We start from the raw sequence: 18,561 nt of genomic DNA on the forward strand, positions 1-18,561 counted from the left end.
AAATAAGTCAGGAATGAATCATATACACTTAAGTGAACTCTAAGTAAATTATTTTGGGAAATAGTATTTGTTAGACAACAAGGAAAAAACAAGGAAGTATTTATTAATGAAGTACACCTAAACAGTTCAAATTACAGGCCTACATTAAGTAAGTTCCCAAAATTCACTTAATATGATCAAACAGATTCAAGAGGGAGGGACCAGAACCCCATCATGAACAGACAAAATCAAAGAAAAAAGAAACAGATAAGTGTTAAATGCAGTTTGAAAGAAAGCAAAGGGGCAACCCCTGTATCAGACAAAGAACCAATCTCAGCTAGCTAAAATCAACCTCACATAGATCAAGTTATACCAAACTGAATAAGAAACTTAGTATCATCACAAATGACTAATAAAATTGACCAAGCTTAACACACATGAATTCAGACTAGGCTAATCAACAAAGAATCAGTTCACAGGGATTAATCACTTAGACAAAATAGACTGTAACAACAACTACTCCAGCCATTGACCATTAAGTTTAAAGATAAAAAGTAAAAATAAAAATACTTAGTGGATATCTCAAGTCAAAACATGAACCTATGTCTAATCTACACCTCAGTCAAGTAAGAACAAATAAGACTAAACAAATATCAGTAAGTGAACTCCACTAAGCTGCTGTCTTAACTAACTTAACACAAGTCCTATGTGAACTAATAAAAAAAGGAAAATGTACTTAAACTAATTCATTTCTTCATCAAATCCATTTATCTATAAAGGGAAATAAGAACAAATCCAGGGAACACAATAGTCTAGATTCAAACAGGTTCTACCAATACCTATGTCAAACTTGATTAAACTGCAAGAACACAAAATAAAAATCAATTAACAATATTATCAAATGATTAAACACTAAACTCTGAACTTAAATAAACCACCATATAATCATAGTTAACTAGCAAAACCCACAAAAACTCTGGAACATAACTAAAACAAGTATTAAAAGACTGAAATTAAAACAAAGGAACAACAAGAATGATTATTACCTTTTGTGGGCACGACCTAGACCAAAATTGAACTTGGATGCTACCTCCTCCAAACTCAAGCCCAGAAATGCCAAAAATAAATAAGAACACAAATTTTATAAACCAGGTTTTCGAGCAAATCGAAGAAACCTTAAAACCTTTTAGCAAAATTTATTTTTTAAGGACTAATATCTCAAATCCCTAATATTTTTTTCTTAATCTTCCAATCTCTTTCTTTCATGAATGAGGGTTTATATTTATAGAAACCCCCAAAAAAGGCTCTAAAACTACAACCAATCGATGTGGGACTTGTAAGTTTTATGCAAGTCACCACAAACTTAAATTAACGACTCAGATCTGAAGCAAAATGAAATCAAAGGTCTAAAACACTTCAAACACTTCAATCCTAACAAAAATATATAACATAGGGGGTGGGTATACCTGTAAAGCTTGTTTGGCTGTCTCTTGGTGAGAGAAGGACGAAGATTTTAATGCTTCGTCCTCTCCTCCGCTTTATACACTTCCAAAATTGATGGGACGTGACCGAGAAACAGTGGTGGGTAGGTGGTGGTGTGCAGGAGCGGCACTAGGGTTACCCCTAGCCGCCTCCCTCTCCTTTTCTTTGCATAAAGGCCCTTAGGGAAAAATGAAATAAATGGGGAGGAGTATAAGACTCCCTCACCCTTTTAGCTGCTTAATGGACCGGGTTCGGTCCTTTTGGACTGGGCCTGGTCCCTTGTCCGTTTTTTAAAAGGACCTGCTTAATGTATATTAATATATACATGGTGTATACACATACATGTATATAGGGGGTCGGAAAAATAGACTAATACATAAAAAGAAATGAAAATCTAATTACTAGTCCGTTAGGACTTAAATAATTTAAGAATACGACCCATAAATAAAAGTAAAAATCATTTTGCAAATACCGATTTTTCTGAGTTAATTAACCAGATAAAAGAAAATTAATTGATTACGTAAACGCACACAGAATCAGGATTTAAAGGGTAAAATGGTCATTTATTTTAATTACTCAAAGTGCCTTGGACAATAAAACTGGAATAAAATTACTCATTACTCTAATTTTCCTTGATTTAATTAACTAAACAAATAATTATCCAAAAAGGGTTTTCTTGCCCCTTTGATTAATTACAATAAAATATCCTTCAAAAATCAATTTCCACAAAAAATTTAAAATACCTCAGGTGTTTCTTTATCAACTCAAAAGGGTGAAATATTATCCCAAATAATTTCATAAAAATTACCTAGACCCCTTTGGGGTGCGCAACTGATTTTATTTATTGTCCAAGGACTTCGAGCACTTAAAATAGATTTCGGAAGGTCAAAAATTAGGTGTCAACAGTACCAGGTATGCATATTGGGTAATGTTAAGGAATTTGAGGTTGCATTTGCATGATTTAGTTATCTGGTACCTTGAGAAAAATTTGGATAAGATTCGGCTTTTAGAATCAAGAGTGATAAAATATGGTTGCTACTCAAGGTAAGGATGTGATTGGTTTTGAATCTTGGAATCAGTTTGAATGGTTTTGCTAATATTTTGAGATGGTGCATTCATTGTGAGTCAATGCGGTTTGATTGGAAATGGTTAAATCGAGTTTGTAACTCCAAGATAATTTATGGATCTCAAGTAAATTAGTTTCATGGATTTGATAAGGGACACTCGAGTTTTGAGGTTGTTGCTAGCTAGTAAAGTGGGTTGCAATGGCATGGTTGTGTTTCGAGGAGATTCTGGGTTTGTGATAAGGCTCCATTCTGATAAGGGATTTTAACCATATGACCTCAAAATGTCAAATTCCAGAATGTTCAGAAATTCTTGGTTTCAGTTTACGGGCACTGTTCATGGTCGTAAATTGAAATACGGTCACTGTTCATGGGCGTAAACCACCATATCACAACTGAACAGAAAAATTTCAATTTCCACATTCTTTATCTGATGTTCTAAGTCTAGGATCGTGGTCAAAACTGTCGTTAAAGGTACGGGGTGTTACATTATCCCCCCCTTAAGATCATTCGTCCTCGAATGAAAGTCATGGCTTAAGATTCTTCACTAAACCTGAAATTTCAAATTTTCAAGAATTCTTCTAGCAAGGTGAAACATCCTTAGAGATAACATACGACTAACCATATAACGAATGCATCATTAAGGCCTAAACACAATTGTGAGATTTATACTTCACTCTAAACTTTCACAGGAAAACACATCCGAAAGGTTCAACACTTACCTATAGTAGGGAATAATATTCAAGGTAACACGGCTTGAGTAATACCACAACAACTAGATAGAACTAAGCCCTTTTTGATTTCACCCCGCAAGTCTTAAGATACGACATAAGTCTACTCCGAATTTTTAACAATATCACTTTTTCACTCTATAACGGGTCCATCAGCAAATTCAAGCCTAACCATTTCTGATTGACAATCCAGAGTTTCATAACACTCGGAAAGCTAGTCCATCCCCAAAAATCACATCACAGTTCATCATTTCTAATTCAAACACATTAAAAGTAATCTCACAACCCTTAACTACAATGACACAGTCTCTATACATTATAAAAGCGATAACAAGCACGCAGGGGTATTCATAGAAAAAGGGTGTCAACCATTGTTCGACTTCCACACAAAATCAAGGGCAAGATTTTGAGTTATATAAGAAAGAGTCGAACTCGAATTGATCAGCTAATACGCTTTAAAAGAACATATAGTAAGAATACCTGTGGCCCCGGCTTCAGGATCTTCTGCCGTATCCCTACGAATCAAACTGTAATGTCGAGCTTGTCCCCTATTAGCGGTGTTAGAAACCGTTTTACCAGCCCTATTACCACGAGCATTAGGGGTGTTGTTAGCATTACCATCAGACGAATTATTCCTTTGGCCTGAAGAGTTACCCATTTCACGAATCCACTTCCTACAATATTTCTTGATATGACCCCTAATCCCACAATGGTGACAAACACGATCCTCCCATATAAATGTTTGTCGGTTACTACCTTGCGAATATCTGTTCTGATCATTGTTCCTCTGACCTTGTCCACCAGATGGAACGCCTATATTAGACTGAGAACCAAACTGTTGAGGTGCATAATTTCCTTTTCATTGCCCTCCATCATACGAACCAGTGAAACCACCCACAGATCGGGCCTTCTTACTTTGTTCCCTGTCTAGCCGCTCTACTCCCTTCCAATTCTCTTGTTGCTCGGCAAACCCAACCAAGGAATTACCGTTCTTGACCCCAGTAGTGGTATGGTTAGTGACCCTGGTGGCTCGTCCGCCACGCGATGATTTAGAAGCACCATTGTTTCCCTGATTACCAGTCCTCGCAGGAGTTAAAGCCATTTCTGCGAGGCACGAATTATTGGACACGTCAGAATGATCCTAAAGGAAGTTCAGGCTCTATAGCACAATCTAGAATAAAGAGGAGTGAGAAACACCTATAAATGCCCTGGTAGTCTTTCGATCATGCAGGTGATCAGGCTGCACAAGGAAGACTCCACTAGACACAGCTCCACAGACACAGAAAACTCCTAGGACACATTTAAACCTAGGCTCTGATACCAAGCTTGTCACGCCCCAAAACCCACCCTAGACGTGACCGGCATCCGACGTCATGAACAACATCGGAAGAACCTAAACGACATAATAATAATACTTGAACCCGCCAGGTTCAATATTCGCCTCCAACAATTTATAAATTAAATGTAACACATGAATTAAATCAGCGGAAGTCTTTATAAGCAATGGCCATCAACGTGGCAAACACCCATTAAGTCGTACGAGACTTTTGACAATCTACCAACAATTCTGACAACTATCTATGGAGCTTCTAAGAGACATAACAATCGTCAAACTTCGGGACGCAGCCCGGAAATCTAGAATAATAAATGAAACGGAAAGTGTCCCACGAACAAGGATGTGGGCTCACCAAATCCACAGCAGTAGCAAGTCCTATTAAGCGTCGAAAGTATCACGAACCTGCTCTTCTTCGTTACCTAACATACCATCAAAAACAACAATGGTATGCCTGAGTACTTTTGTACCCAGTGAGTGCCTCGGGGACAACAAGTATTATGAAAATAAAACATAATAATATATAAAGAAATCAGTTCTGAAAAAGATAGCATAAAAACAGCCATTCCACTTTGTGATTCTCAATATCATTTGTTAAATAGTTTACAAATCCATTAATCAATATAGAAACAAGTATTCAACATGTGTATCTCCATAAGAATTATCAAAAATCGATTATGAAGTCTTTTGTTAAGTTACAACTTTTAATTATGCCTTTCAAATTGATCATGATTGTCAACAACGGTTCCATGAGAGATTACGAATATTACACATATACGAATATTTTACATACTGACACAAGCCCAAGAATCAATCACATTGAGGGAATGACCGTAGGGTTCCCTTGTCACAACTCACCACACCGAATTATAAAGTCTCGGTGACCACTCATCCTCCCGAATGGCTAGGCATAAACACACCGGGATATGAAATCCCCGGTAACCACTCATCCTCCCGAATGGCTAGGCACACTGCGGAATACACCGAAATATAGATTCACGGTGGCTACTCTTTCTCCCGAATAGCAAGGCCATTAATGCACCCCAGGTAGCGAGCCCGGGAGTGGCCACTCCTCCTCCCGAATGGCAAGGCAATTAATACACTAGGATCCATAGTGGCTACTCCTCCTCCCGAATAGCAAGGAAAACAGAACAATAAAGTCCATGGCATAGAAGCCGATTCACCAATTGTCTCAAAGCAGTCATACCATCAATAACATTTAAGTTCATTACACATATCGATCAACGAAGGACATATCAATTTAACTCTTTACCATTTACCATGCCAAGAATTTCACTTACGAATTCAATATCACTACAAGCCACTCACAGGAAACAAGATAGAAAGCAAGCCACTCCTAGGCAAACTAATCAATCAATCGATACTCCTGGTTAGGAAACCACGGAGGCTAATCGTCCTCTGGACAAACACAACTTTACCATACAGTTACAAAAACACAAACAAAAATACAAATAATGTCATATTACTAAATTATCAATTATGGCTTAGGGCCGAACCTCACTTCTCAAGTCATCATCCCAAATAGAGGCATTTCAAGTTACCACCGATTGAGAATCTTATTCAAATATCTTATTCAAATTTCAAGTTTAAGAAACCCATTTTACAACAAAACAAGTTGAAGGTCTAACCTTTAGAAGATTTAAGTTCAATCATCCAATAATGGGGAAAAGCGAGTTTCACAAAGTAGTATAGTTCGTGTAAGGTTCGATGCGGGCTTGACCCTACACACGCATGACCTTGTCTAAAAGAAATCATGTTTGTAGTCAAATTATCATTACGGAGCATTATGCCATATTGAAAGGATAAGTTATTCCGACCAATGTTTGAAAACGTATAACTTCTTTACGAAAGATTTCCATGTCTTAAATCATCAATGAGAATATCATTACCAACCCTTAACCATCATTATTAAACATATCTTATAGAGGAAAACATTCATAATATCACATACATATATAGGGTTTGTTACAATCTAGGTTTAATGTGGGTTTGTCCCCTCACACACATTAACCACCATTTAAACATGAATTAGAGTTCAAGGAACATGAAAAGATTTCTTTTCCTTTCATTCATTAAAGGATCTTGAATAATATTTATACTTCCAAATTCAAGAACAACAACATCAACAACAATCACAACAATTATTTTATATCAATATCCAACTAATTCTATCCATTTAATCATACCAAAACAGCCCACAAATCATTTAATATCCAAAAATCATAACCGAGCTTTCAATGCCACTTTCTCTATTCTAACCCGTCAAATCTATCAATGATAAGGGTAAGAACATTATTAAAATCTTAGACATACATTAGGGTTTTGTATGAGAAGTTCACCCTTTCTATTCAATAAAGAACCTTCAAGAAAAGAAGTCATGCATTCCAAAATAAGATTTTTCAAAAGAGACATACGAATCAAAATCAAAGAGTTTATAAACAAAATCGATCAAAAGAGTATGTTCAAAAGAGGCATACCTTAATTTGTTAAACAAGATTTAACAATTCACTTTTCTATTGAAGAACACCCAAAACCTAGCTTGAATCACTTTGGAAGGAAATATGTTGCAAACCCTTAATTGCTCCAAAACCTGAATTAAAGACTTGAATTTTGGAGAAGATTTCCCAAATCTTGATTCTTGAATCTTGAGATGGGTTTTCTTGAAAACCCTATAGTAGGAATGATGATTTATTGTTTAGATTACAAGGATATATGTTAGAATTGAGTTGGAATAATTAGAATGGACTTACCTTGGTGTTCTTGATGTTGGAGGAGAGTAGGAGGTCGTTCTAGGGTTTGAAGGAATGAAAAATAATGAGTTGAACTGATATGGACGAATATATATTGTTCTGTGAAAGTGAAATTTACGACCTGAACACTGCTGGTCGTAAAGTCAGTTTACGGGCCGTAAATTGATTTACGGACCGTATTCTGCACTTTGGACTGCACTGTGTCGCTTCAGTAAAATGGCCATAACTCCTTGCACAGATGTCCGTTTGACCCCCGTAAGATACCGTTGGAAAGGTATTTCAATGCTCTACAACTTTCATCAAGGAAGTTTTCCCAAATTCGAAATAAGTTTTGAAATACGGGCCGTAAAGGGAAATACGGTCCGTATTTAACCATATGACCTCAAAATGTCAAATTCCAGAATGTTCAGAAATTCTTGGTTTCAGTTTACGGGCAATGTTCATGGTCGTAAATTGAAATACGGTCACTGTTCATGGGCGTAAACCACCATATCACAACTGAACAAAAAAATTTCAATTTCCACATTCTTTATCTGATGTTCTAAGTCTAGGATCGTGGTCAAAACTGTCGTTAAAGGTACGGGGTGTTACAGACTTCCTAGGCATCGTTTTAAGTCTTGGAACACCCTTTAGAAAAGTGACTTTAAGCAAAAATCGTTTGACCTAGAGTTGACTTGGTCAGCGGAACCTCTGTTGGGAAATTCGAGGCCACGGGTGAGTTTGTAGCGCGTTTTTATGTATATCTACATATTTTGTTTGTGTGTTTTGGGTCTCGGATGATAATCGAGTTTCGAAATTGATTTTACCACTACTAAAAAAACGGAAAAAACCGTTGACAAAAACCGACGTCTAGCGTCGGTTGTTTTAACCAAATTGACGGGAAACCGACATTTTAACGTCCGTCGGTTTTAATAGCCTCGCTTTCAGAAAAACGACGGACAACGTCGGTTTTTACCGACGGACAGCATCGGTTACGTTGTCTGTCGGGTTTTATTCAAATATTTTTAAAAATTAAAAAAAAATAAAAAACCGACGGACAGGGTCGGTTTTATTAAATTCGGATTTTTTATCTTATATATAAATAATATATATTTTATGAAAAAACGACGCACTGGGTCGGTTTTTTTATATAATTTTTTTATTTTTAATTATAAAACCGACACAGCAAGTCGGTTTTTTGTAAAATATAAGCATTAATTCCAGAAAACCGATGGACAGAGTCGGTTTTCTGGAAAATCTGCAAAATTAATTTCCAGAAAACCGACGGACAGAGTCGATTTTCCGTCGGTTTTCTGGAAAAATTTCAGCATGCAAATCATGCATTTTCTGCAACCACACCTGCACAAAAACCAGTACCAAAATCTGCTCAGAAACCAATAACAAAAGCTGCTCAAAACTAGCATTAAAATGCTCCAAATCAATTCTAAAAGAGCTACAACACATAAAATCATCCTAAGTAATTATAAAACACATCAAATACGATCTAAATAAACCTTCAAAGTTCTGAAATATTTAAATGACCAACCAAAAGTACCATTAACTAGTTTTAACATAAGTCCATTATTAAATTCAAACTACTACAACTGATCATCCGGTGTTCGAGCTACGAAATCACCGTCATCATCATCTTCTGGGTCAGAGGGAGGGGGAGAAGGGGGCACACCAAAACGTCCACATGCGATGTGGCTTTTAACTTGTGCCATTAGCAATTCAATATTCGCTTTCATGGTGTTACTTTCCTCAACTCTTCTTGCCTCAGTTCAGCTAATTTCCTATTAAGTTCAGCAATTTGCTGCGCCATAGCTGCGACCTGAACATCATCAACTCCCTCGGCTTGTCGAGAAGACCCTTCACCTCGCAATCCTGACCGAAGGCGACTTAAGTTGTTCCTTGGGCCTAGACCGTACGCTCTACCCTTTTGTACTCCCCCAACTGTTCTACACCAAAAATCTATCTCTAATTCCGGTGGAGGACGGCTCGGATGCTCAGGCTGAGTTTGGCTGTACTGGTCCACATGATCCATATATTGCCTCTGTATATTAAAAAATGAAACTTAGTATATAACGAATATTATCATAATTAAACTTATATATAATTACTTAAATAATAAAATTATCACTTACATAGGAATCATGAGCCCTGTCCTCAACCCATAAGGTCGGATCCGACTCGTGCTTCTTCTTTTTTGTATGGGTCTTTAGGAATAGCTGATCCTGAGTTGGCATCTGTCCCGTAGCTTTTTTCTGCAAAAAAAAAAAAAAAAGTTAAACATAAAATTAATAGCTTAATAATGATATATTGATCGTAGGTAACTTTAAAAGTATAAAATTACTTACCATTGTCCTAGCCACGTGCCCCTGACTTCTTGCACCCGCAGTGTGCAAAGAGCCACCTTTCTGGGATGCACGGGCAGCCTTTGCCTGCTCAGACTTGGCGATAAACTCAGGAGTTTGCCAATATGCCTTAGTTGATATATCATATGTCACTACACCTTCACACCACAATTGTTTTAACTCATCAATCAAAGGTTGTAGATAGACATCAATCAAAACTTTTGGATTACGAGGACCAGGGATAACACAATTTAGGAATATATAGGGACTTGTCATACACATCTCAGGCGGTAGATTATATGGAGTAAGAAATACAGGCCAACAAGAATAGGGTGCAGCCGAAACAGAGTATGGTGTGAAACCATCCGCACACAAACCCAAACGAATGTTTCTTGATTCACTAGCAAAATCAGGATAAGTTCTATCAAAATGTTTCCACGCTTCTCCATCCGATGGATGACACATAACACCAGGTGGCCTTCTATTTTCGCTGTGCCATCTCATGTGAGGAGCAGAACTCGGCGATGCAAACAACCTCTTTAACCTAGGTATAATAGGTAAATAATGCATCGCCTTAATTGGAACCGTCTTCCCACTTGGTGTCCGCTTATAACGCGCATGTCCACATATTTTACATTCATTTAAATCAACATCTTGCTTATAGAACAACATACAACCGTTTGGACAATAATGAATTCTATCATACGACAATCCTAATTTGGAAACCAATCTCTTTGCTTCATAGTAACTCTTAGGTATATCGAATTCCGGACTAACTAGTTCCCCTACAAGCTTAATCATTGAATCCATAGCAGCTTCAGCAACAGTCCAATCTGATTTGATGTTAATCATTCTAACTGCAATAGACAACTTAGAATGCTGACTCCCTACCCAAAGTGGATGACTAGCCTCTTCTAATTCTTGATAGAAGCGCATTGCTTCTTCATTAGGAGGTTCCTCAAAATTTTGCTCAGGTTCAAACCCAGACTGTACGCCAAAAGCATCATTAACCATATCATTAACTCTATCATATTGGACGTGACTATATTCCTGCGACACACTACTTTCACCGACAACCATATTGTAAAATATACCATTGACCCCATCAGTCTCTCCATGATCAGTCCAAACATAATATTTCTGCTTAAACCCACGACTATATAAATGAACCCTAACCGCTTCCGGTTTCAAATACTTCATACACCGGCAATGAGAACAAGGACACCTAATTACCCCTTCATTTTGAAAAGGGTAAAGTGTCATTGCATGTTTGATAAACCCATCAACACCTTCAACAAATTCATCATGTACACCCACACGATTACTATTATTCATATTATACATCCACATACGATCCATCTACAAAAATATACCCACAAATTATTGAGGTTATAGAAATATATTATAACTTAAGAATTCTGACTTAAAATATAACTTAAGAAAACACAATCCCAACCATTTCTAACTTTGGATTCTCAATAACAATTCTAACTTTAATAATTTATAAATTCTAACTTTAATATAATTTTGAAAAGCACAATCCCAACTAATTCTAACTTTGAATTCTCAATAACAATTCTAACTTTAATAACTTATGGATTCTAACTTTAATTCTAAAAATTGAAAAGTAAATCTAGTCAAATAAAATCTACATTTTAGTTTTGAGGTTATAGAAATATTATAACTTAATAATTCTAACATAACTTAATAATTCTAACTTAATTTGAAAAGCACAATTCCAACCAATTCTAAAAATTGAAAAGTAAATCTAGAGAAATAAAATCTACATTTTAGTATTGAGGTTATAGAAACACTATAACTTAACAATTCTAACTTTGAAAAGCACAATCTCAATCCATTCTAATTTAGAATGATCAATAACAATTCTAATAACTTATGGGTTTCTAACAAAAAGCACAATCCAACAACAAAAAAAAAACTAGTCAAATAATTAAAGTATATATTTTTGCACATATTCAACATCAACAATATTACAAAGAATGATAACTAAGCTAACACAAATACATTGACAAAGAATATGAAATATAGCACAATCTCAACCCAAAAAAAAAAAATGACAAGTAAATTAAACTAGGCAAATAAAGTTTACTTTTTTTTTCACAAATTCAACATTAATAACATTGCAAATGATGTTTAACAAAGCTAAATAGACGAGCATTAGGCCTAAAATCTACAAATAAAACTAAGATTAAAAGAATTTTAAATGCCCTAATTTAAGAGAAACTAACCTTCAAAATGGGTTTGGGGTAGGGGGGAAGGAGCTGCGCAGGCAGCGGCGTTGGGCGGCGGCGAAATGGGAGGCGCGTCGGGCGGAGGGGAGGGGGGCGGCGGCTAGGGTTTGGGGAGGGTGGGTTTAATTTTGAAGAGGGATAGCTGATATGGGAAAGAATCTCGTTACTGCCAATATATAGGAAAAACCGACGGACAAAACCGACTCTGTCCGTCGGTTTTTTCCGCACATTTGACCGGATTTTGACCCCAAAATTTTTTTTTTAAAAAAACGAAACCGACACTGTCCGTCGGTTTCTTCAAAAAAAAAATGTTTATTATTTTTTTTAAAAACAAAATGTTTATTATTTTTTTTAAAAACAAAATGAATTGTATATTATTTATAATATTTTTTAAAATAAAACCGACGTGCGACGTCGGTTTTATATTAATTTTTTTTTAAAATAAACCGACGTGGGACGTCGGTTTATTTTGGCGGAATTATATTTTCAAAATTCTGCCAAAACAACCGATGTTGTCCGTCGGTTTTCTGATTAAAATAATTTAAAATAATTAAAAATACAAAAAACCGACTCTGTGAGTCGGTTTTCTGTCGGTTTTTTTAAACGACCCAGTGCGTCGGTTTTTGATCCGTCGATTTTTAGCAGTTTTTTAGTAGTGTTCGAAAGTTAGGAATCTTTTTCTGGTGTTCAGGTTACTAGTGTCCGCCACAGTAGCACCAGGATCGCTGCAGCCGCACCGCTAAGGCGGAGAGGTGACCGCTGCAGCGGCATTGCGAAGGGTTAAGGCTAGACCGCCATAGCGGTCTGAGCACTACTGGGGCGGTACGATGGCCGCTGTTAAGGGTGTCAAGTGGGCCGGGCCATTTAAACGTGGGCCACAGGGGGCCGGGCTTGGAGAGGGAAAAGGGTGTCTGGCCCAGCCCACCCGGATAGGGGCTACACCTCGGGCTAACCGGGCCGGGCCGAGTTATAGTTAGTGGGTCGGGCTTTTTTTTTTTTATATATAAGTTCTAATACAAAAATAGACATTTACATTTACTAATAATAATAAAATTAACATTTACATCTAATGATAAAATTGCTAAATTAAAAAAAGTTTAGTCGTTGTCAAATTCAAAAAGCTAGCCGTTGTAAATTTAAAAAACTAGTCGTTGCTAATTTTATTTGAACCCCTAAATTTATGAATAACTTCACTTTGGTCATATTTTCAAACTATAAATACCCCTCCATTCTTCTTCATTTTCACACAATTCTTCCACAATTCTCTCTTTATCTAAATTTGTTATTCAACTAGTGTACATTACTTCACCTCCACCTTCTCCTCGAGTTCGAAGATCAACTTCAAGTGCGGTGTGGATGCATTTTGAGCGAGTAAGAGCCTGTTTGGATGGGCTTATGCCTATAAGCTGTTTGTAGCTTATAAGCTAAAAAAAATAAGTTGGGGTAGTCTAACTTATTGTTTTTTGCTTATAAGCTGTTTTCAGCTTATAAGCTGCTTTAGATAAGCTAAGTCAAATGAGTCCAATTATTTGTTTGAGCTTATTAATGACTTTAAGCTGGCCAGCCAAACACTCAAAAAAGCTGAAAACATCTTATAAGCAACTTATAAGCCAATCCAAACGGACTCTAAATGAGGAACATGTTAAATGTCAACATTGTGGTGACATATATCTCCACAAGTCCGGAGCGTCAGGTATTAGCCTATTAGGGGGGGGGGGGGGGGTGGAGAGAGGTACCGGTGTATTGCGTAGACACTTGTGAAAAGGCATGAAATTGAACTGAATGATTTATCAAAGGTATATTTGTTGAGATAAGTACTATCACAATCTAATAAATACTATATACTGAAAATGTATCAAAGGTATATTTGTTGAGAAAACAAGATTGTCTAACTTTAAAATACAATTTTAAAGAAAACTAAAGTGCTCCGTAAAAAGAGACTCCTAATTTATTGGGATACAATGTTTTTAAAATACTTATTATTAGTAATAAATGTAGTACTTATCTTTTTTTTTAATTTATTTGACGTGGGCCGGGCCGAGCCGGTGCCCCGGTGGGCCATCACCCTGGCTACTGGTGGGCCGGGCTGGTGGGCTGTCCACCTTGTCCGGCCCAGCCCCCTAATAAAGCCCACCTAGCCCAGCCCCTTGCACCTCTTAGTGGGTCTAGGCCGGGTTCGGGCTGGCCCGGCCCATTTGACACCCTTAGCCGCTGTAGTGGCATAACTGCACCAGAATAACCCTTTTATTTCATAAACCCTTAAACATTCCCCATCTTTTCTATGTTCGTTCTATGTCATAGAAGAGGCCATTTTGAAGGTAGAAAGTTGAATTCCATCCTAAGGTAAAGTTCTTACCTCATACTTACTTAGTTTCACCTTTTAATCGTTAATATGACCATAGAACCCATAGAATCAAAGCGAGTTTAAGGGGTTTTTCTTGAAAAGGTTCTCAAAATGAATTAGCTTCCTAGATTGTGAATAAATGATGTTAATGTTGCTATTTATTCTAAATAATGATAGATCTAGGCTTGTTAACAAATAATCTTCCATGCTAGAGTTGAATTTCATGAATTAAAGTTAGGGTTCTTTGACCTAAATTTGGGGGTTTCCATTATATTGATGATTCTGAGAATTAATTGAGTATTCCTATGATTATAGTAACGGGTTTTGACCTTTTGGTATTGAATTTGGTATTTTGACAATAAAATTCCCTTTTTTGGCCTTGAGACCCATTTTCCTAAATTAAGGGTTGAAATTTGAACCAAATAGAAAGTAGCCAATATGGGTGTCATTATTCATAGTTTCTTACATAGAATTCTTATGTGATAGAGTTTGATTATTTGGAGACGCTTCAAAAGACAAGGCAACGTGTGGGTTCGTGGCACCCGTTCGGCTGCCAGGTAGGTTACGGCTTCCCTTTCGGTAGACTCCGGTTAGTGTCATATATTCGTGTATCAGAAGGAACGGAGAATGCATGTGTAGGAATTGAAGATTTGGGATGGAATCCTAGGATGTTATTGTTGTGTGATTTGTGTGTTCGGGCTTGTGGCATGTAGACTCCTTAGGATGTTTGGTGTGGTTTCTTGAATATTGGTGGATTTTAGTGACTTGGGAGTAGTGGAAGATACATATTTTATTTATGTCACACGATGGGAAATTCCGTAATATGTGGTTAATTGTGTTATACCATAAATAGCGAACCTAGTTGATAATGGCAGGATAAAATGTACCAAAGATTGTGACTGAGTTCTAGATTGAGTTGTGAGGAATGATTGTGAGTAGAAGGTGAAATTACTTGTTCTAAGCTATTAGGATGAGTTAGGGAAAGTGGTAATAATGTGTATCGACTCGATCAACCTGTTTTGTGTTTGGGGCTTGCCACCCCGTTATGTTGTGATTTGATTGTTCTGTTGTGTTGGCTTGATGCCATGAGTTGTTGATTTGTGTGGATTCAATTTATCATCTTGATTACGATACTGTTGGCGTACCCACTATTGGTACTTGTGATTCGGTTATATTATTGGCATACCTTGTGTTGGTATTTGTGACTCGGATATATTGTTGGCGTATCCACCATTGGTACTTGTGATTCGGTTATATTATTGGCATACCCACTGCTGGTATTTGTTATTCGGATATATTTTTTGCGTACCCATTGTTGGTGCTTGTGATATTAAGCATGATTATTGATGTTGATTCTTGCATTGCACGCACTTTCATTTCCATGATACACTGTTGAGACATTGATGATATTTGATGAAACACTTGATGAGTTGGGCTCAGTTTTACTTGAGTGATGTGAGATGGCCGATGTCCGATGTTCATCCTGGAATCGCTGATTGAGTGAAATTGATACATGATAAAACTCTTTTACTTGAGTGACGAGAGATGGCCGATGTCCGATGATTAATTTCGGAATCGTTGATTGCATGGCCGATATCCGATGATTAGTTCCGGAATCGTTGATAGTAAATGGACTTCGCGGGTCTCCCAGAGTGGTACCGGTGAGAACCCCCCGTGGGCAAAGATCCGAGGTCCCATCTGTCTGTTAGGTAAAGATCTGGGACGAGTGGCACTTAGACTTCGCGAGTCACACTGGGTTGTGCTACCGAGACGTCGATATTTCCGTCTGGAGTATATGTGTACACAACATTTGCATGACATTGCATTGCATTGATACATCATTGCATTGCATTGCATTATGGTTTGTCTGGGATGATTTGATGTTTACTTGTAATGTTTGATTCGGATTGATTCATTGAGACTTGGAACGGAATTGGGATTAAAATGTTGTTTAAGCAATGATGTATACTTGTCTTCGATTATCTTGATTTTATTAGTTAGCTTATTGTGAGGATCGTTTGTAGGATCAGTTGTATGTTGGACCTCTAAAAGGATGTAGACTAAAGATATCATAGTGAAGAGTCGATTCCTAGACCAAAAACGAAAGGTATAATGATATATGATTTTGTAAAGAAAGTTGTGGACTTGTCTTGTGATTATTAGAGGAAAGTTAATGATTTAAGGATCTTGCTGTTATAACGAGCAGTATATAGATTATGACTTGACTTAGTTACTATCATATTTATTTGTGAATTCTTTTACTGATATGTGTCACTAACCATTGTCGGCCTATGATACTTACTCAGTACGCGTTGATTGTACTGATACTGCTCTTGTTACACCCTTTTTGGGTGTAGAGTATTTCAGGTGATTGATTGCAACATGTTCAGAGATGCGCTGTGCCTAATCTGAAGGCCTCCTCCCATTTCATTCCGGGACGGAGGTTGGGTCTTATAACGTTGTCGTAATCCATGTCATTTAGTCGCTCTTGTACTAGTCTAGACCATATCATGAGAACTTGAAAAGAGTATTTATTTATTTAACGGTTGTAAATATCTTCAATATTGAAATTTAGTAATTAATTGATTTTCGCTGTTAATTGTACTTAGTTATTGGAATATTCAAATTGCCTTTACTTGATTAATGTGTTGTTGATTGAGGGTTCGCCTACCGACGAGGGAAAGGTAGGTGCCCGCGCGACCCTAAATTGGGTCGTGACATCAATATGCGTATGAGATGAAGGCGATTATATTTCTATGTAAAGATAGTTAGATGTTACTACTACAGATGAAATTACCTCTGCATATTCGAAAATCAAATTTTGGAATCTGAGTTTCTTCTCCAGGCTTTCTCGCTCGCGAGTCATGTCTATAATTTGGACTTTGCAAGTCTAATCTGGGTTGTCAGTTGTTATTCGGCCAATGTTGAATCTTAGTGCCATATGTCTGCCAAAGATATAACTTGACAATAGTATCAACAAGAAGAGGTATACAAGTAATTAGAGCTACTAACAATTTCAAAACGTGACATCCTTTACCAAAAAATCCACCAACAATGACTCGTTGAAAACAATAATTCTATTCCAGATTTATCATTATGAATGTCTCTTCAAAATAAGGAGACAATGAACCAGCTAATATGTAATCCTTAATAGGCCAGTTACACTTTTAATGCATGATTGTCTAAATGTATTTGTTGCAAAATAGAGGCAAAAACTACCAAAATCAGCAGGCAGTAAGACGAATAAACATGGACGTAATAGGATAGTACGGGCTTTCAAGGATAGAGTTGAAACCACATGACTTGCATACTGAAACATCGGACTAGCATAACAAACTGGGTACAGAAACCAGTACCTTTACCTCATATCTGAATAACGTTGAATATAATAGAGAATATTGATCACTTGGGTTTTTTCTTTAATAGTAGCTAAAAATCAAGAACATTATCAAATACTGGAGTAATATTTAACATTAAAAATTCTGGCGTAATATTTTGTGTACGTAATTTAATATTTTAGCTAAAGATGATATGTAAGAAGAACTTTAATCAACAATGAGTTAATCTTATTGAAGGAGCTGATTGATATAAGCTCATTCTGAAAAGTTAATTGACAAAATCTATTGTTTAAGCATCCTCTTTGAGGATAACATCTTAATGTCCTAACTTTTGGTAATGAATATCTAACTAAATTAGAAACATGAAAGTAGAATTATACACCAATTCCAATACCAAAGCACCTATCCACCCTAAAAAAGTACTTTCTTATACAATCAAAATCAGAAACTACTGCATTAAACTATTGTATGCAGCCAAGCATGAAATCTAAAACTAATGGACATTCACCAAATCTCCACAACTATTGTATGCAGCCATGCACAAATATAAAACTAATAGACATTCATCAAATTTCCACACACCAAATTTTCATTACCAATGAAACAAACAAAGAAGGAATGAAGAAAGAACCGACCAAAAATAAACAACTGAAACTAGAGAAAAAACACTAATAAAATGGAAGAAAGGAAGAAGAAACAGTGGAAGAAAAAGGAGATAAAAGAAGGCGCAAAAACTTACCTGTTTCTATCTTGAGAGTGTTGAGTTTTTTTTTTTTTTTTGAAAAAAAAAAAACTGAGACAGAGACTGAGTTCAAAATTAGTCGGTTGAAATGAGCTCTGTCCTTGGACTCTTTAATTATACAACGATGTTGTTGCTGCTATACACATGTGGAAATAAGGCCCTTCCACGTGTTAAACATCCGATTAAATTGGA

At 36.6% G+C, this 18,561-nt stretch overlaps 1 protein-coding gene and 1 long non-coding RNA gene across 2 annotated transcripts; both read right to left on the reverse strand.

Moving 5' to 3' along the window:
* Positions 1-4,599: 4,599 nt before the first annotated feature.
* On the reverse strand, positions 4,600-7,699 carry LOC132618835 (uncharacterized). Its single transcript, XR_009574351.1, has 3 exons — positions 7,361-7,699; positions 7,088-7,279; positions 4,600-5,011 (listed from the first exon to the last, which is right to left on the reverse strand). It is a non-coding gene; the product is annotated as an uncharacterized LOC132618835 (long non-coding RNA).
* A 1,159-nt stretch (positions 7,700-8,858) lies between these two features.
* On the reverse strand, positions 8,859-11,306 carry LOC132618798 (uncharacterized). The gene is made up of 3 exons (XM_060333804.1): positions 9,697-11,306; positions 9,484-9,603; positions 8,859-9,392 (listed from the first exon to the last, which is right to left on the reverse strand). Exons 1-3 carry the CDS (start codon positions 11,050-11,052, stop codon positions 9,084-9,086), a joined length of 1,785 nt encoding a protein of 594 aa, XP_060189787.1. The 5' UTR covers positions 11,053-11,306; the 3' UTR covers positions 8,859-9,083.
* Between the last annotated feature and the right edge of the window lie 7,255 nt (positions 11,307-18,561).

This window comes from Lycium barbarum, chromosome 11 (assembly GCF_019175385.1).
Source record: "Lycium barbarum isolate Lr01 chromosome 11, ASM1917538v2, whole genome shotgun sequence".
Taxonomy (NCBI): domain Eukaryota; kingdom Viridiplantae; phylum Streptophyta; class Magnoliopsida; order Solanales; family Solanaceae; genus Lycium; species Lycium barbarum.